The 17,481-nt window shown below is 47.3% G+C and overlaps 2 protein-coding genes across 2 annotated transcripts in view; one reads left to right on the forward strand and one right to left on the reverse strand.

Annotated features, from left to right (window-relative positions):
* LOC146578510 (hemicentin-2-like) overlaps positions 1–17,481 on the reverse strand; it is an 871,231-nt gene that overhangs the window by 313,530 nt on the left and 540,220 nt on the right. The window lies entirely within an intron of this gene.
* Positions 1–17,481, forward strand: part of LOC146578520 (junctional adhesion molecule-like) — a gene marked incomplete at its 5' end in the record, with an annotated part of 31,814 nt that overhangs the window by 5,403 nt on the left and 8,930 nt on the right. Inside the window, 3 exons of the mRNA XM_085250168.1 lie at positions 6,580–6,912; positions 11,082–11,414; positions 13,455–13,793. Of these exons, the coding sequence (XP_085106294.1) occupies positions 6,580–6,912; positions 11,082–11,414; positions 13,455–13,793 (1,005 nt within the window). The remainder of the gene's footprint in view (positions 1–6,579; positions 6,913–11,081; positions 11,415–13,454; positions 13,794–17,481) is intronic.

The raw sequence follows: 17,481 nt of genomic DNA on the forward strand, positions 1-17,481 counted from the left end.
GCGGGATATTCCCCGCAGCCAACCAAACCTTCTGTCCCGGCTGGTAGTCAGGGGCTGGGGCGCGGCGACGATCGGCGTAGTGCGCCTGTCGTTCCTTCGCGCGCAGGAGGGCGCGGCGAGCGCAGCGCCACACACGTTGGCAGCGCCGGAGGTGATGAGAGGCCGACGGGACGGAGAGGGACAGGTCTTCTTCTGGGAAGAGCGGAGGCTGATACCCGAGGGACGCTTCGAAAGGAGACAAGCCGGTGGAGGACGAGGTGAGAGTATTGTGGGCGTACTCCACCCAGGGCAGGTAAGTAACCCAGGAGGAGGGGTTTTGACTAACTACGCACCTCAGCATAGTCTCCAGCTCCTGATTAAGACGTTCAGTTTGCCCATTGGATTGCGGTTGGAAACCAGAACTCAAACTGACCTTGGCGCCGAGAATGGAGCAGAAGGTCCTCCACACTTGTGAGGTGAACTGGGGACCTCGATCGGAGACAATGTCCAGGGGAATTCCGTGGAGCCTGAAAACATCTGTGATCAATGCTTGGGCAGTCTCAGCAGCCGAGGGCAGCTTGGCTAGCGGGATGAAGTGAGCGGCCTTAGAAAACCGATCCACAACGGTGAGGATGACACATTTTCCAGAAGAGGTAGGGAGACCGGTAACAAAGTCGAGGGAGATGTGAGACCAGGGCCGGTGGGGAGTAGTGAGTGGTTGGAGCTGACCTACGGGATGCTTCGTGGATGACTTATTACGGGCGCAGACGGCACAGGCAGACACGTAGTCCCTCATGTCCCGTAGTAGCGATTTCCACCAGAAGTGTCTGCTGAGGAGGCGTGCCGTTCTGCTCACGCCCGGGTGGCACGTGAATCGTGCTGTGTGGATCCAGTGGATGACTGCTCCCCGGGCGGCGGCGGGAACGAAGCGCCGTCCTGGCGGTCCAGTCCCTGGGTCAGGGTCCCCCGGGAGCGCTCGGCGAATGGTCTCCTCAATTTCCCAGGTGAGAGCACCCACCACGCAGGTGGCTGGTAGGATGGTGGCGGGGGAGGGCGCCTCACTGTCGGGGGAATACAGACGGGAGAGCGCATCGGGTTTGATGTTCCGTGACCCGGGACGATAGGAGAGCGTGAAGTTGAAGCGGGCGAAGAATAGGGACCAGCGAGCTTGACGTGGATTCAACCTCTTGGCAGTTCTAAGGTACAGCAGGTTTTTATGATCTGTCCATATAAGGAAGGGCTGTTCGGCCCCTTCCAGCCAGTGACGCCATTCCTCCAATGCGAGTTTTACCGCTAGGAGTTCCCTGTCGCCGATGTCGTAATTCCTCTCCGCGGGGGTGAGTCGGCGTGAGAAAAAGGCGCACGGCCGGAGTTTATTCAGGGGCCCAGACCGCTGGGAGAGAACCGCCCCAACTCCCACATCAGACGCGTCAACCTCAACAACAAACTGTTTAGAAGAGTCAGGATGGGTTAGAATGGGTGTGGACGTGAACAATCGCTTCAACTTAGCGAAGGCTGCGTGGGCCTCAGGGGACCATGTGAAAGACACCTTGGGTGAGGTGAGTTGGGTGAGAGGCGCGGCTACCTGGCTGTAGTTTCGAATGAAACGGCGATAAAAGTTCGCAAACCCCAGGAAGCTCTGAAGCTTCTTCCGTGACTCCGGAACCGGCCATTCCAATATCGCTTTGACCTTCACTGGGTCGGTCTTCACCTGCCCACCTGCGAGGATGTAGCCCAAGAAGGAAATAGATGAGACGTGGAACTCACATTTTTCCGCTTTGACGTACAGTCTGTTTTCGAGCAGCCGTTGTAGCACGCTCCTCACATGGATGCGATGGTCCTCGAGCGTCTTGGAAAAAATCAGAATATCATCCAGGTAAACAAAAACAAACACGTTCAGGAAATCCCGTAACACGTCGTTGACTAGGGCTTGAAAAACCGCCGGGGCGTTCGTTAACCCGAACGGCATCACCAGATATTCGAAATGCCCTAAAGGGGTATTGAAGGCGGTCTTCCACTCGTCGCCCTCACGTATCCGTACCAGGTGGTAGGCGTTCCGCAGATCCAGTTTGGTGAAGACTGTGGCTCCCTGGAGTGAGTTAAAAACAGAACTAATGAGTGGGAGGGGATATTTGTTTTTGACGGTGACGTTGTTCAGCCCCCTGTAATCAATGCACGGGCGGAGCGTCCCGTCTTTCTTTCCCACGAAGAAAAAACCCGCAGCCACGGGGGAGGATGACGGCCTAATATGTCCTGCAGTTAGCGACTCCTGGATGTAATTCTCCATGGTTTCTCTTTCGGGGCGAGACAGGTTGTATAATCTGCTAGAGGGCAGCAATGCACCCGGGAGCAGATCAATAGCACAGTCATATGGACGGTGAGGCGGGAGTGAGAGCGCCTCGTCTTTACTGAACACCTGCCGAAGATCGTGATAATCGGGGGGCACGGAAGAGAGATCCGGCGCGGGTGGCGGGGCGGGCCTCAGGCAGTTCGCCAGACAAAACACACTCCAGCTCGTGATACTCTTTCTGGCCCAATCTATGTGTGGGTTATGTCTCTGTAACCAGGGGTAGCCTAGGATAAGCGGGGTGTCAGGAGCAGGAAAAGTGCAAAAAGACAGCTGCTCTTGGTGGTTACCTGATGTGATTAACCGTACAGGCGCGGTTTGGTGAGTTATGTATGCAAACACTTGGTTGTTCAATGTAGATGCAGGGATGGGCGGTTCGAGTGGGGTAAGAGACACAGCTAACCTCTTAGCCAGCTTCTCATCCATAAGGTTCTGTTCCGCCCCGGAGTCCACCAACGCGGGGCATGTAAAAGTCTGATTAGGAGTCACGATAGTAACAGACAGTAACAATCGGGGTCTAGTAGTACTTAGAGCGCTGCCCACCCGTATCCCCGGACTTACCGGTGGGCCGGGTCGTTTGGGCGGACCGGGCAAACAGCGATGCGGTGACCGGGCCTCCCACAGTACAGGCATTCTCCAGCCCGAAATCGGCGTTCCGTCTCCTCCGGAGAAAGCCGAGAGCGTCCGATCTGCATGGGTTCGGGTGGGGGAGGCGACGGAGAGCGCGCACACGCAGCTGGGGGCGGGGGCGGAGAAACGCGGATCCCGGGGCGCAATACGGAGCCCATAGGCTTAAGCCGCCGCTCGGCATCCCTCTCCCGCAGGCGTCTATCGAACCTACGGGCGAGGGAGGCTAATTCTTCAAAGGATCTGGTTTCCTCGTGAAACGCTAGTTGGTCCTTCATCTGGTCGTTTAATGACCGTAAAAAAAACCCACGGAGGGCCGAATCAGGCCAACCCACGGCGACCGCTCGGGTACGGAATTCAACTAGGTACTCCGCAATACTGCGCCGCCCCTGACGGAGCCCCAGCAACTTCTGTGCGGCATCGTCCTCCGAAACCGGAGGGGAGAACGTAGCCTGGAACTCCTCCAGGAATTCATCGTAATCGCAATCACGAATGGGGTGAGAGTTTAAGTAAGCTTCAGCCCATGCTAGAGCACGCCCCCGTAACAATCCCACGAAGTGGGAGATCTTAGCAGCATCCGTGGGAAACGCGTGAGGCGTGCGGCTGAAAAACAAGGAGCACTGGAAAAGGAACCCCCCACACAGGTCCAACTCCCCGTGGAAGGGTTCCAGCGGCGGAGGTGAAACGCCGCGGTGCACGGGGTCGGGCGGCCTAGTTTGTAGTTTATTCTGAGTGTCACTGAGCTCTTGGCAACGGTCTTGGAGAGACTGGAGCTGCTGATCGTGGCGACCGAGGATAGCGCCCTGTTTATTAATAGCGGAGCGGAGTGGATCTGCTGGGTCCATACTGGCCAGTTCGTACTGTCATGAACCGAAGTTCCGAGCGCAGGCTGGACCCAGAAGCAGAACACACACACCAGGGTAGGAGAGAATAAAGAAAGTAAATTTTATTATAACTAAAGGTGTCCCGTGAGGGTAGCCGGAAAAACAACGTGTGGGCGTGGGCATCCCAACAGCACCCCGGACGCCGGGCCGCGGACCATGACAGTAACTGTATTCTAAATACCACCTTTTTAAACAGTACCTGTAACGGAATACAGTTACTCATATTTTGTATTTTAAATACGTAACGGCGGTACATGTATTCCGTTACTCCCCAACACTGAGAGTTGTAGAGCAGCATTGTTTGGGTAAGGTTAGAGCAGAAACAAAGACATTTATGAATCAGTCTCTTCTTCTCTTGCTGTCATGGCTCAGTGGCCCGTGGAAATGGGATTGACTCAAGTGCAGTTTCAAACCCGGAGGCCAGAGATGCGGTGTAACGAAAAGAGACTTTATTTACAATGCTCAGAGGCTAACAGAAATTGCAGACTAGAATTAAGGAACATAAACTAGATGTCTGAGGCGAGAGAAAAATACTGTGACTATGACTAGATGGCAGGGATAACTGGGTGCAGGGACTGGGCAGGGGAAACTGTGGCTGGCCAGGGCACTGAAACAGAGGAGAGAGCAGTCAGGGGAATCCCACAGAGAGCTGCGAGTGAATCTGAGGATAATACACTGAGCTGTCTTACAAGCTTGCAGGTGGGGGTTGCGTGGAGGGACAAGGCAGGAGAGGTCCAGGTGGGTACTGCATGCAATGCAGGGAGGCAGGCAGGAGAAACTGGCAGTTCCAAAAAGGGGAGAGATTACCGGCGGCTGCAAACTGGTATCCAGGAGAGCTTGGTAGGTGGGTTTCAGAGGCTGACGAGAAAACAGAGGAAATAAGGTTAATATACACGATGAGTCACCAAGGAACAGACGTGAGGCCAAGAACTGACTAAAGTTGGCAGATAATCTGGCGAAGACCAGTTGAGTGAATAATAAATAAATATAAATAAAAAATAAATACTGCTGGTATGATTGCCATCAGGTGAGGAACAACAAAGACTCCATCCAGTGGGGAGGAGCCGATGCTGTGGAAAACCACCCAGACCATGACACTTGCTCTCTAACTCGTCTGTAAACATGTGTGGGGAAACTCAATGTTAAAGCCTACAGCTGGAGGGGGAGGGGAGGGGTGAAGCTGGTGGTTGTGAGTCTGTGAAAGTGAATCCTGCCGGTGCCATAGCTGCTGAAAACGTACTTAGTGCAGACACAAAACGTCCATCAGTTGTTCAATGATTTGTGCACAACAACAAAAAATGAATGCTGTCAGAGACTTTCTCGCAACCTCACACTTCATGTGATCAGATGTAAACTCAGGTTCACAATAAAAACTAAGCGTAGGATCAGCAGTAATAGTAACACAGAGTTGTCTGCTGCAACTATGTCATTCTGCTTGACAGGTGAAATTCAGCTGTCAATTGTGTTTATATCAGAAATAAACAATATCAGCCTCTTTACATGTCAATAATGTTTTTCTAATAATTATTTTCATATGGATTCAGTTGGTCTAGACATAGCTTTAAACTCAACCTTAAACTCAGATTTAAACCCAACATTAAAGGCAGGTTTAGGCTTAACTTTAAACTCTGGTTCTCTGTTAATCTCTGAAACTACAGACTCACACATTTATAATAATCTGAGCATCACATCAGAAGCCTGGAGAACCTAGAAATGTCTTCGTGATTGTTTGTATCTGCAATTGAGATTTGAGAAGTTTATTGTCATATACACGGCAAAACACACATGGTTATACAGAGCAATGAAATTCTTTCTTTGCAGTTTGCCTTCACACAACTAAATAAAAAGCTAACTAAAATAAAGAATAAACCTGCATCTGAGCATAGAAAATAATAAATAAATTAAAACAAGTGCTTATGTTACACATGTAGTTTATGTGTGGGTGTAGTCAGAATTTAAGGTGCTAGCAGTTGCAACACTGTCAGAGTGATAATATATATAGAAAATGCAATAAAAAATGTTTATATTGTATGAAGTTGTATTACGTTATGTAAGAATGTACAAAATTGCAAATTTACAGGTCAAAGATAGTTATGATTCGACAATTAGTCAGTGATTCAGTAGCCTGATGCCTTGTGAATAGAAATTATTTTTTAGTCTTGTTATCCTTACTTTCACACATTGAACTAAAGTGAGTTTCTCTCTGACATAACAAGAAGTACGGGAGGATTATTTTCATATGGATTCAGTTTATCTGTGTGTGAATGAAACACGAGGCTGGGTGGAAACATCTTTAATCCAGCTGTGACAGAGACAAAGAAGTGTAATGTGTGTGTCAGTGTGATGTGTTGTAGTGTCAGGAGTCAGGATGCAGCTACAAAGCTTTTTGTTCAGTGTATACAAACAGCTGTAGCTCCATAAAGGCAGCATGCAGAGACTCACAGTGTCTTATAATGAGAGGCTGCTTTCTCTCATACATTATGTTCACTTATTATCAGCACATGTTGTTCTGTGGAAGCTAACATCTTGTAGTTTCTGACAGTTTGCATGTTTAGCATGAGGCTAAAATTCCCCCTCAGTGGGTCACTGGTGACCTGCTGGATGTTCAGAGGTTCATTAAATCCAACATGACTAAAAAGTCAAATGTCAAAGGAAATAAACAAAATATTTAAAGTCAATCATTCTGATCATGATTGTACTTTGACCTTTAACCTCTCTGCTCTGTGTTGTTTCCTCTTTCAGACGTGAAAATCCTCACAGCTGAGTCTGGACAGGACGTCACTCTGACATGTCGAGCTCCAAACAGCAACATCAAACATTTAAACTGGAGCAGAGCTGATCTGGAAGATAAGCATGTACTTTTGTACCAGGATGGTCAGTTTGATTCAAACAACCAGCATCCATCTTTTAAGAACCGGGTGGATCTGCAGGACAAAGAGATGAAGGATGGAGACGTGTCTTTGATTCTGAAGGATGTGACGATTAATGACACTGGAACATACGAGTGTCGTGTCAGCGTGGGAGGAAGACTCCCATGGAAGCGCAACAGCATTTTTTACCTGAGTATTTCACCAGGTGAGTGAATAGAGTTGAGTGTGTGTGTGATCACAGGTTCTGCCTCCACCGATGTGTCCTGATCACACTCTGCACTGCTGTGCTACTCCTACTTTGTACTTTTATTTCTGTGTTTGTGCGTGCGCAGTGTGAGAGGTTGCGTTGACACCCTCACAACGGGCAACAGGTTCTTCAAACAGGTTTGATTTTCTTATGACCATGCGATTTGTGATCGGGAGCTCGTTGTGAGGTGTTAATCGCTTCTCGTTACCCCATGTATACTACACAATGCACGACACACAATTAAGGTGAAACTTGGCCGATCACCAAAAAGGTCGCACAAATTAAAAATCTGCTAAAAAAAAGGCCAAAACTACCACAGTGTATGCCCAGCTTTACTCGTCTGTAAAGATGTGTGGGGAAACTCAATGTTAAAGCCTACAGCTGGAGGGGGAGGGGAGGGGTGGAGCTGGTGGTTGTGAGTCTGTGAAAGTGAATCCTGCCGGTGCCATAGCTGCTGAAAACGTACTTAGTGCAGACACAAAACGTCCATCAGCTTCAAAGTGTGTCAGAAAAATGTCCACATGGTGACTGATGGATGAGAGAGGTCCCATTGTTGTTGTTGTGCACAAATCATTGAACAACGCAAACACTTAGAGCTGCTTTCAGTGCTGCCTGTTTTGTTACTGCACACATTTCTGATGGTCCTACAGTCCAACGTAGCAAACGTCTCCCTGAAGCCTCTTCTTAGAGACCAAAGGTTGGATCAGAGCGAGCAGCTGAAAGGACACATCTATGAATGCAGTCAGAGACTTTCTCACAACCTCACACTTCATCTGATCACAGTTAGACTCAGCTTTAATCTCAGGTTCTCTGTTAGTCACCGAGATTACAGACTCACACATTTATAATAATTTAAGAATAATAACAAGTTAATGTATGCTTGACATTCGTGTTTTCCGGCATATTTGTATTTAGGTCTGCAAGTGAAATTTAACTGTTAGAAGCCAAATGAGCACAAAGGAGTACAGTAGAATTATTTTCATGTTTTTTCAGTGTCTTTGTATGAATATGTCTGTGAAGGTTTTCTATCATCCGGGTCATCGTCATCTAAGGAGCTTGGAAAGAAAAGCGTCTGGGCTTCTTTAAGTTACTTGAAGATGTTTCATCTGAGAAGCATCTTCAGTTCTAGGGTCAAATGGTGGAGAGTCCCAGATTTAAACCCAGTTGGGAGTGTCCCCCAAAAGGGCAATGGACCCCCTGATGATCCTCTACCTTATCACATGAGTCAAGGTGTGAAAGCGGGTGTGGGTCACAATCAGCCAGAGTTTCTGGTGAGCTCATTGTGAAACCTGGCCCCACCCTATCATGTGATTTCCTGAGGTCAGATGGCCCAGGGTGTGAGTGGGCATTAAGGCGTCTGGGAAGAGATCTCAAAACTGGATTATAGATGCAGACAGTTGGTGTCGCCTCTGTCAGTGCGCCCCAGGGCAGCTGTGGCTACAATGCAGCTTGCCATCACCAGTGCGTGAATTGGTGGATGACATTAAAGCGCTTTGGGGTCCTTAGGGACCAAGTAAAGCGCTATACAAATACAGGCCATTTACCATAAGCCCCCGCCTCTGTTCAAAGATAGTCGCTCACAGTGGACGTAAATGGCTTCTTTCACTCCTCTTTCAAACCATCTGTCCTCTCTGTCCAAAATGTGAACATTGGTGTTCTCAAAAGAGTGACCTTTGACCTTTGTATGCAGATGGACTGTTGAGTCTTGTCCTGTGGAGGTGGCTCTTCTATGTTGTGCCATGCGCTTGTGAAGTCGCCGTTTGGTCTCTCCAATGCAGAGGTCTGTGCATTCCTCGCTGCACTGTACAGCATACACCACATTGTTAAGTTCGGGAGTAAAAGAGGCGGTACTGGTGATAGGTTTGTAGCTTGAACCTATTCGCTGGAACATTGAAGACAATATAATTACACAGCAAGCAAGACACGAAGTAGGCAAAGTTCTTCATGTTACTCATGCATGAGGGAGACCTGCCTGGAGCCAAGTGTCGTTCCACCACTTGACCTCCGTCAGACTCTCAGCCAGGTTCCCCATAGCACTCCTTTTATTGTGGTTACATGAATATGCATAGGTTCATTAACATATAACATCTTACATAGGTATACATGTGAACAAAGAATACTGTGTGTGTGTGTGTGTGTGTGTGTGTGTGTGGGGGGGGGGGGGGGGGGGGGTCAGAGTGTGACCCCATAAAAACTTCCCTAAACCTGCTGGTCTCAAAGTCCAGCAGTTCATCAAACCAAAAGGCACTTAGACTAAGACAGATACAGCTACGTTAATCCTACCATAAAACCATAAAACAATAAGACAAGGTACGACCTCTCTCGTGCTCCCAGAGTGCTCTCTCATGCACACAAAGTTTGCAGACTATCAAGGATCAAACCTCTACCAATCTACAACTAGTTATAAAACTCTAAGCATATATAAGTAAATATTTCTAAGCATAAATGACAATCAACAATACAAAACCTAACAACTGGTCCGTATGTGTGGGCTTCCGGTAAACTTCAATGTTGAGGTTTCCATTCACTTCAATGTACACGGCACACTCCAGGAAAGGCAAACAGCTATCCTTTTTGTCTTCCCTGGTGAACTTTATGTTTTTATCCACGCCGTCAATGTGAGCAGTGAAGGATTACAGTTCTTGAGTTTCGATTTTGACCCAGGTGTCGTCTACATATCTGTACCAGTGGCTACGTACTCCTTTAAAACAGCCAAGATCCTTTCTTTCCACTTCCTCCATGTAAAGGTTGGCAACAATAGGTGACACTGGGGAGCCCATGGTACATCCATGTTTTTCTCTGTAGAAACCCTCATTTTATTTGAAATATGTGGTGGTAAGGCAGAGGTCTAACAATGTGAAAATCTGATCAGGGTTGAAGTTGGTTCTGTTTTCCAAAGAGCTGTCTTCTTGTAGTTGTTTTCTGACTGTCTCCACGGCCTCCGTGGTGGGTATGCAAGTGAAGAGAGAGACTACATCAAAGGACATCATGGTTTCATCTGGAGCCAGGGTAAGTTTCTGGACCTTGTCAGTGACGTTTTTGATGTGATGTGGGGTGTTTCCCACAAGAGGTGCTAGGATGGTAGAAAGGTGGAAATGTTGTAGCTGGCTGAGTTTATGCTGCTAACAATGGGTCTGAGTGGGACCCCTTCTTTTTGGATCTTAGGAAGGTCGTAAATACAGGGTATGGCATCCCCTGGTATAGGCGATGATATGCAGGGCGGTCAAGGAAATTACCTTTTCAAGGTCTTGAAGGCAAGCTATAACGTTCTTTTTGTAGCTGTTTGTGGGGTCTCGCTTTAAGGCTTCATAGGTATTGCTGTCACTGAGGAGTGTAGTGATCTTTGTGTGGTAATCCGTAGTGTTTAAAACCATGGTGCACCTTCCTTTGTCGGCTGGTAATGTGGTGATGTTGTGATCTTTGCTCAGGAAAGCGATGGCCTTCTTTTCTTGTATTGTGAGGTTAGATGGAGGGACTTTAGCACTGGAGAGGGTCGGTGAAACTCTCATCCTGATTTACTCAGCTTCTGTTTGTGTTAATTAATTAATCTGTATGGCGGTTCAGTGAAATTCCTGGCTGAAAAGTTTTTCACCCATTTTTCCTGACTGTCTTCAGGTGTAAGGTCTTCCTGCAAGATGCTTTTCTAAGCTCCAACGTCTTTGTATGAAGTTAACATCTGTAATCCAGCTGTGACAGAGACAAAGTGTAATGTGTGTGTCAGTGTGATGTGTTGTAGTGTCAGGAGTCAGGATGCAGCTACAAAGCTTTTTGTTCAGTGTATACAAACAGCTGTAGTTCCATAAAGGCAGCATGCAGAGACTCACAGTGTCTTATAATGAGAGGCTGCTTTCTCTCACACATTATGTTAACTTATTATCAGCACATGTTGTTGTTCTGTGGAAGCTAACATCTTGTAGTTTCTGACACTTTGCATGTTTAGCATGAGGCTAAAATTCCCCCTCAGTGGGTCACTGGTGACCTGCTGGATGTTCAGAGGTTCATTAAATCCAACATGACTAAAAACTCAAATGTCAAAGGAAATAAACAAAATATTTAAAGTCAATCATTCTGATCATAATTGTACTTTGACCTTTAACCTCTCTGCTCTGTGTTGTTTCCTCTTTCAGATCTGAAAATCCTCAAAGTTAAGTCTGGACAGGACGTCACTCTGACATGTCAAGCTCCAAACAACAACATCACAATTTTAAAGTGGAGCAGAGCTGACCTGGAAGATAAGCATGTACTTTTGTACAAGGATGGTCGGTTTGTTCCAGCCAGCAAGCATCCATCTTTTAAGAACCGGGTGGATCTGCAGGACAGACAGATGAAGGATGGAGACGTGTCTTTGATTCTGAAGGATGTGACAATTAATGACGCTGGAACATACGAGTGTCGTGTTTACATGAAAGAAACAGACTCACTGAAGCTCAGCTTCATCTATCTTCATGTTGTTCCTCCAGGTGAGTGAGTAGAGTTGAGTGTGTGTGTGATCAGAGGTGAAGCTGCTTCCTGGTTGTTGATGTTTGTTTGTTGTATGGATGAGCTGGTGGATGTCAGAGGTAGACAGCTGTTTCTCCAGCTGTTGTCTTTGTGGCTGATAGTCTAGAGTTGTAGAGCAGCATTGTTTGGTTAGAGCAGAAACAAAGACATTTATGAATCCGTCTCTTCTTCTCTTGCTCTCTAACTGGTCTGTAAACATGTGTGGGGAAACTCAATGTTAAAGCCTACAGCTGGAGGGGGAGGGGAGGGGTGAAGCTGGTGGTTGTGAGTCTGTGAAAGTGAATCCTGCCGGTGCCATAGCTGCTGAAAACGTACTTAGTGCAGACACAAAACGTCCATCAGCTTCAAAGTGTGTCAGAAAAATGTCCACATGATGACTGATGGATGAGAGAGGTCCCATTTTTGTTGTTCTGCACAAATCATTGAACAACACAAACACTTAGAGCTCCTTTCAATGCTGCCTGTTTTGTTACTGCACACATTTCTGATGGTCCTACAGTCCAACGTAGCAAACTTCTCCCTGAAGCCTCTTCTTAGAGACCAAAGGTTGGATCAGAGCGAGCAGCTGAAAGGACACATCTATGAATGCAGTCAGACACTTTCTCACAACCTCACACTCTATCTGATCAGCTTTACACTCCACTTTAAACTCTGATTGAGTTGTTCATTGACAATCAAACTACCCCACATAGCAGACAGGTCTGGCCCAGATCTGGTGTCAAGCCGGCACTGCTGGCTGACATCTGGCATGGTAAGTGGTATATCATCCAGATATGGGCCAGGCCTGGTGTAGATGGCACTGTTTATGTGATAGCATGCCACATCTGGCCCGATTGTGGTTTGGTTTTTGTGGCCCAGGCTCATAGAAAACAGATCTGGCTTGGATCTGGCATCAAGCTGGCACTTCTGACTGACTGGTGTCATGGCAGAGTGTATGTCAACCGGATGCAGGCCAGGTCTGGCAATGAGGCGCTATTTATGTTCCTACTTTCCTAATTTAGTTAGAAGACCCAAATGCCATGTTTTAATACTTTACTGCTATGGTAGCCAACGTTTCAAATGCAGGTTTGACAGGTTTGTGAGTGTACACTTTATCCAAAACCTAGTGGGGTTTTAGTCATGTTTACCCCCTGGGTGGCTTTAACTCAGTAGGTAGAGCAGGTCACCTACTGATTGGAAAGTTAGTGGTTCCTCCAGTCTGTATCTCAAGAGTATGAATGTAGTTAGGAAGCGCTCAGTTTGTGATTGTTGCATAGAGCACTTTGAGTAATTGGGAGAGTAGAAAAGTGCTATATAAGAATCAGTCCATTCACTGTCTGAACATAGTTTTGTCATGTTACTTTTGCACTATTATGCATATGTTGTTATTACATGGATTGATTAAGGTACACATTAGGCTGACGTCTGGGACCAGAGCTGAAACTGTTCTGGGCCAGCACAGAGCCAACAGTGTGTCTGCAACTGGCCTTGTGCTGGCCCATGTGTGGGCCACCTCTGGCAAACCAGATCTGGGCCACCAAAGGGCCTTCATTCTTTGCAGTATGTGGGCGATGTGTAAGCACATTGTGTGGGCCAGATCTGGGCCATATCAATTTTGTTATGTGGGTCAGTGTGATGTGTTGTAGTTTCAGGAGTCAGTATACAGCTACCAAGCTTTTTGTTCAGTGTATACAAACAGCTGTAGCTACAGAAAAGGCAGCATGCAGAGACTCACAGTCTTATAATGAGAGGGCTGCTTCCCATTCCCTCATTTGAGTTTAAGATCCCTGTTCTACAGCCAGTTAACCTCACTGCACTAACTGCACATCTCTGGACTGTGGACAGAAGCCACAACGACATACGCAGAAAGACTCAGACCAGATATTCACAGGATTATTTATTTAACATGACTAAAAAGTCAAATGTCAAAGGAAATAAACAAAATATTTCAAGTCAATCATTCTGATCATAATTGTACTTTGACCTTTAACCTCTCTGCTCTGTGTTGTTTCCTCTTTCAGACCCCAAAATTCTCAAAGCTGACTCTGGACAGAATGTCACTCTGACATGTCAAGCTCCAACCAACAATATCAGAGTTGTAAAGTGGAGCAGAGCTGACCTGAAGTCAGAACATGTCCTTTCATACTGGAATGGTCAATTTTTTCCAATTTTCCAGCATCCATCTTTTAAGAACCGGGTGGATCTGCAGGACAGACAGATGAAGGATGGAGATGTGTCTTTGATTCTGAAGGATGTGACGATCAAAGACACTGGAGCATATGTGTGTCATGTCAGCGTGGCAGAAAAACACTCATTGCAGCCCGTCAACACTGTTTACTTGATTGTTTTTGATCCTCCAGGTGAGTGAGTAGATTTGAGTGTGTGTGTGATCAGAGGTGAAGCTGCTTCCTGGTTGTTGATGTTTGTTTGTGCTATGGTATGTCTTTTAGTCACTAAATTACAGACACACATTTATAACAATGAATGTTGGATCAGCTAAACACACAGAATCCATATGTCATCCATCCATCTTCTTCCACTTATCGGTGCCGGGTCACAGCCCAAGGAGAGAAGCCCAGACCTCCCTCTCCCCAGCTACCTTGTCCTGGGAACAGTTTGTCCTGGGAACATCTGGTCATCTGAGAGGAATAATCTCTCCAGCATATTGTTGTGTCTGCCCCGGGGCCTCCTCTCATTAGGACATGCCCAGAACACCTCGCCCAGGACGCATGTTGTCAGATGCCTGAACCACCTCAAGTGGCCTGTTCTCCTCTGAGCCCCTCTCAGATGGCTGAACTTCTCACCCTATCTCTAAGGGAGAGACCAGTCACCCTTTCCTAGGAAGCTCATTTCCATCACTTGTATCCGTGATCTTGTTCTTTCTGTCTCTACCCACAGCTCGTGGCCATAGGTGAGGGTGGGGACATAGATCGATGGGCAAATTGAGAGCTTCGATTTTACACTCAGCTCCCTCTTTGCCATGATGGATCATTATAGCGTCCACATCACTGCAGCCGCAGCACCAATCCGCCTATCAATCTCCCGCTCCCGTCACTCGTGAACAAGACCCTGAGATACTTGAACTCCTCCACTTGGGGCAGGAACTTGTCCCTGACCCGGAGTGGGCACTCCACCATTTTCTGGCTGAGGACCGTGGCCTCAGATTTGGAGGTGCTGATTTTCATTCCCACAGCTTCACACAAAGCTGGAGGCCACATCATCCACGAAAACCAGATATGAGATTTTGAGACCACCCAAGTGAAAACCTTCCGCCACGTGGCTACACCTAGAAATTCTGACCATATAAAGTATGAACAGAATCGGTGACAAAGGGCAGCCCTGGTGGAGCTCATCACCCACTGGGAACAAAACCGGATTGTTCCTTCTGTATCAAATCAAAAAATCAAATCAAATCACTTTTATTGTCACGTCACATTATTGGTACACTGGTACAGCACATGTGAGTGAGATTTGTTTGTACAAGCTTCACAAGCAGCAGTGGTGTGCAAAATACAAGAAGTGTAAGAAACAAGCCAATTATAAGAGCAGGAATTTGAGAATTATGAGAAAAAATATATGTACAATTTTAAGAATGTATGCACACAAAATGTATGTATGTATCATAAAAAAACATGGTGGTCTGAACAGTTTATGGCTAGGGTGACTGGAGTCTTTGATGATCCTCCCCGCTTTCCTCAGGCACTGCTTCTTGTAGATGTCTTGGAGGGAGGGAAGCTCACCTCCAATTGTCTGTTCAGAACACCGTACCACTCTCTGGAGAGCTTTGCGGTTGTAAGCGGTGCTGTTGCCATACCAGGTGGTGTTGCATCCAGTGAGGATGCTCTCAATGGCACAGCGGTAGAAGGTCCTGAGGATGCGGGGGCTCCTGCCAAATCTCCTTCTGTCTCCCGAGGAAGAAGAGGCGCTGCTGCGCCTTCTTCACATGTTTTTGTTTATGTGTACTGACCACGAAAGATCCTCTACCAGATGTACACCTAGGAAACAGAAGGTGCTCACTCTCTGCACAGCAGCACCGTTGATGGTGATGGGGGTATGTGCTTCTTTACCCCTCCGGAAGTCAACTATCAACTCCTTTGTATTCGTGATGTTGAGGGTGAGATGGTTCTCTTGACACCAGTGGGTCAGTGTGCTGACCTCCTCCCTGTAAGCCGCCTCAGCACCTTTGGTGATAAGACCCACCACTTTTGTGTCATCGGCAAACTTCACGATGATGTTCCAGTTGCTATTGGCTGTGCAGTCATGGGTGTAGAGTGAATACAGGAGAGAGCTCAGTACACACCCCTGTGGAGCACCAGTGTTCATTATGACAGGTGATGAGGTGATGCTGCCCAATCTGACCACTTGGCATCTGTCTGACAGGAAGTTAAAGATCCAGCTGCAAAGAGATATGCTCAGTCCTAGATCCTGCAGTTTCCTGTCCAGCTTCGATGGAATGATGGTATTGAATGCTGAGCTGTAATCTACCAACAGCATTCTCACATACATGTCTCTCTTATCCAGGTGTGAGAGGGCAGTATGTAGTGTCAGGGCTATGGCATCATCAGTGGACCTGTTGTGGCGGTATGCAAATTGTAGAGGGTCCAGTGAGTTGGGTAGTGCAGAGCAGATGAAGTCCCTGACCAGCCTCTCAAAGCATTTTCTCACAATGGGGGGGAGGGCTACTGGTCGCCAGACGTTCAGTGATGAGATGGTGGAGGATTTGGGTACAGGGACAATGGTAGCTGTTTTGAAGGAGGCTGGGACTACAGACAGAGAGAGGGAAAGGTTGAAGATATGTGTGAACACTCCAGCCAGCTGAGCCGCGCATGACTTGAGGACACAACCAGGAATCCCGTCCAGAATGCTAGCTTTGCGTGTATTCACCTGTCTGAAGCACCTGCGCACATCCTCCTCAGACACAGTGTGTATGCTGACTTCATTCCCAATGCATAAACTGTCCAGTCTCGTGGTGTTCACTGTGTCGAATCTAGCGTAGAACACGTTTAGATCCTCACACAGAGGCGCCGTGGTCTGTGGTGTGCTGATTCTTCCTTTAAAGTCTGTGACTGTGTTTAGTCCCTGCCACATTTTCTGAGAGTTCTCAAATTGTTGTTCCACTCTAACCCTTTTCTTAGGTTTGGCTGCTTTAATTGTCTTCCAGAGTTGGTAATGTGCGTGTTTGTAGTCCGATGTGTTCATGGAAGCAAAAGCAGTGTTCTGTGCCGCCAGTGCCGTGCGAACATCATTGTTAATCCATGGTTTTTGATTTAGGTAGACCATAACTGTTCTGGATGGGACGACATCTTCCACGCATTTCTTGATAAATCCGCAGACTGAGTCTGTGTACTTATCAATGTATGTATCTGAGGTTCGAATGGACTCTCCTTTCCAGCACCCTGGCATAGAGTTTCCCAGGGAGGCTGAGGAGTGTGATTACCCTATAGTTGGAACACTTTCTTAAAGATGGGAAACACCGCCCCAGTCTGCAAATCCAGGGGCGCTGCCCCTGATCTCAACACAACACTGTAGAGCATAGGTGTCAAACTCTGGCCCGCGGGCCAAATTTGGCCCGCAGCCTAATTACATTTGGCCCGCAAAGCCATACCAAATTACTATTAGAGCTGGCCTGCTGGTATTATACAGCTAATATATATATTGTTTAGTATTAAGCTTTGCTGTTCCATATTCAGTTTTTCAGCTAAACTTGTTTGAGTCCATAAGAAAAGATTCATTCTTATATCTGGAGGAAGATTTTTTTTTTCAATAAATATTAACGTTAGCCCGCGACTTTGTTCCATTTTGAATTTTGGCCCACTGTGTATTTGAGTTTGACACCCCTGCTGTAGAGGCATGTCAACCAGGAAACCCCTACAACATCCAGAGCCTTCAGAAACTGAGGGCGGACCTCACCCAACTCAAGAGCTCTGCCACCAAGGAGTTGTTTAACTGCCTCAGTGACCTCATCCCCGGAGATTGGTGGGGCATCCCCAGACTCTGCTTCCTCCACGGAAGACGTGCGAGTGGGGTTCAGGAGGTTGTCAAAGTATT

This window comes from Mchenga conophoros, linkage group LG3 (genome assembly GCF_057382185.1).
Source record: "Mchenga conophoros isolate Kocher_MC1m ecotype Shallow Benthic linkage group LG3, M_conophoros_male_GT1.1, whole genome shotgun sequence".
Classification (NCBI taxonomy): Eukaryota; Metazoa; Chordata; class Actinopteri; order Cichliformes; family Cichlidae; genus Mchenga; species Mchenga conophoros.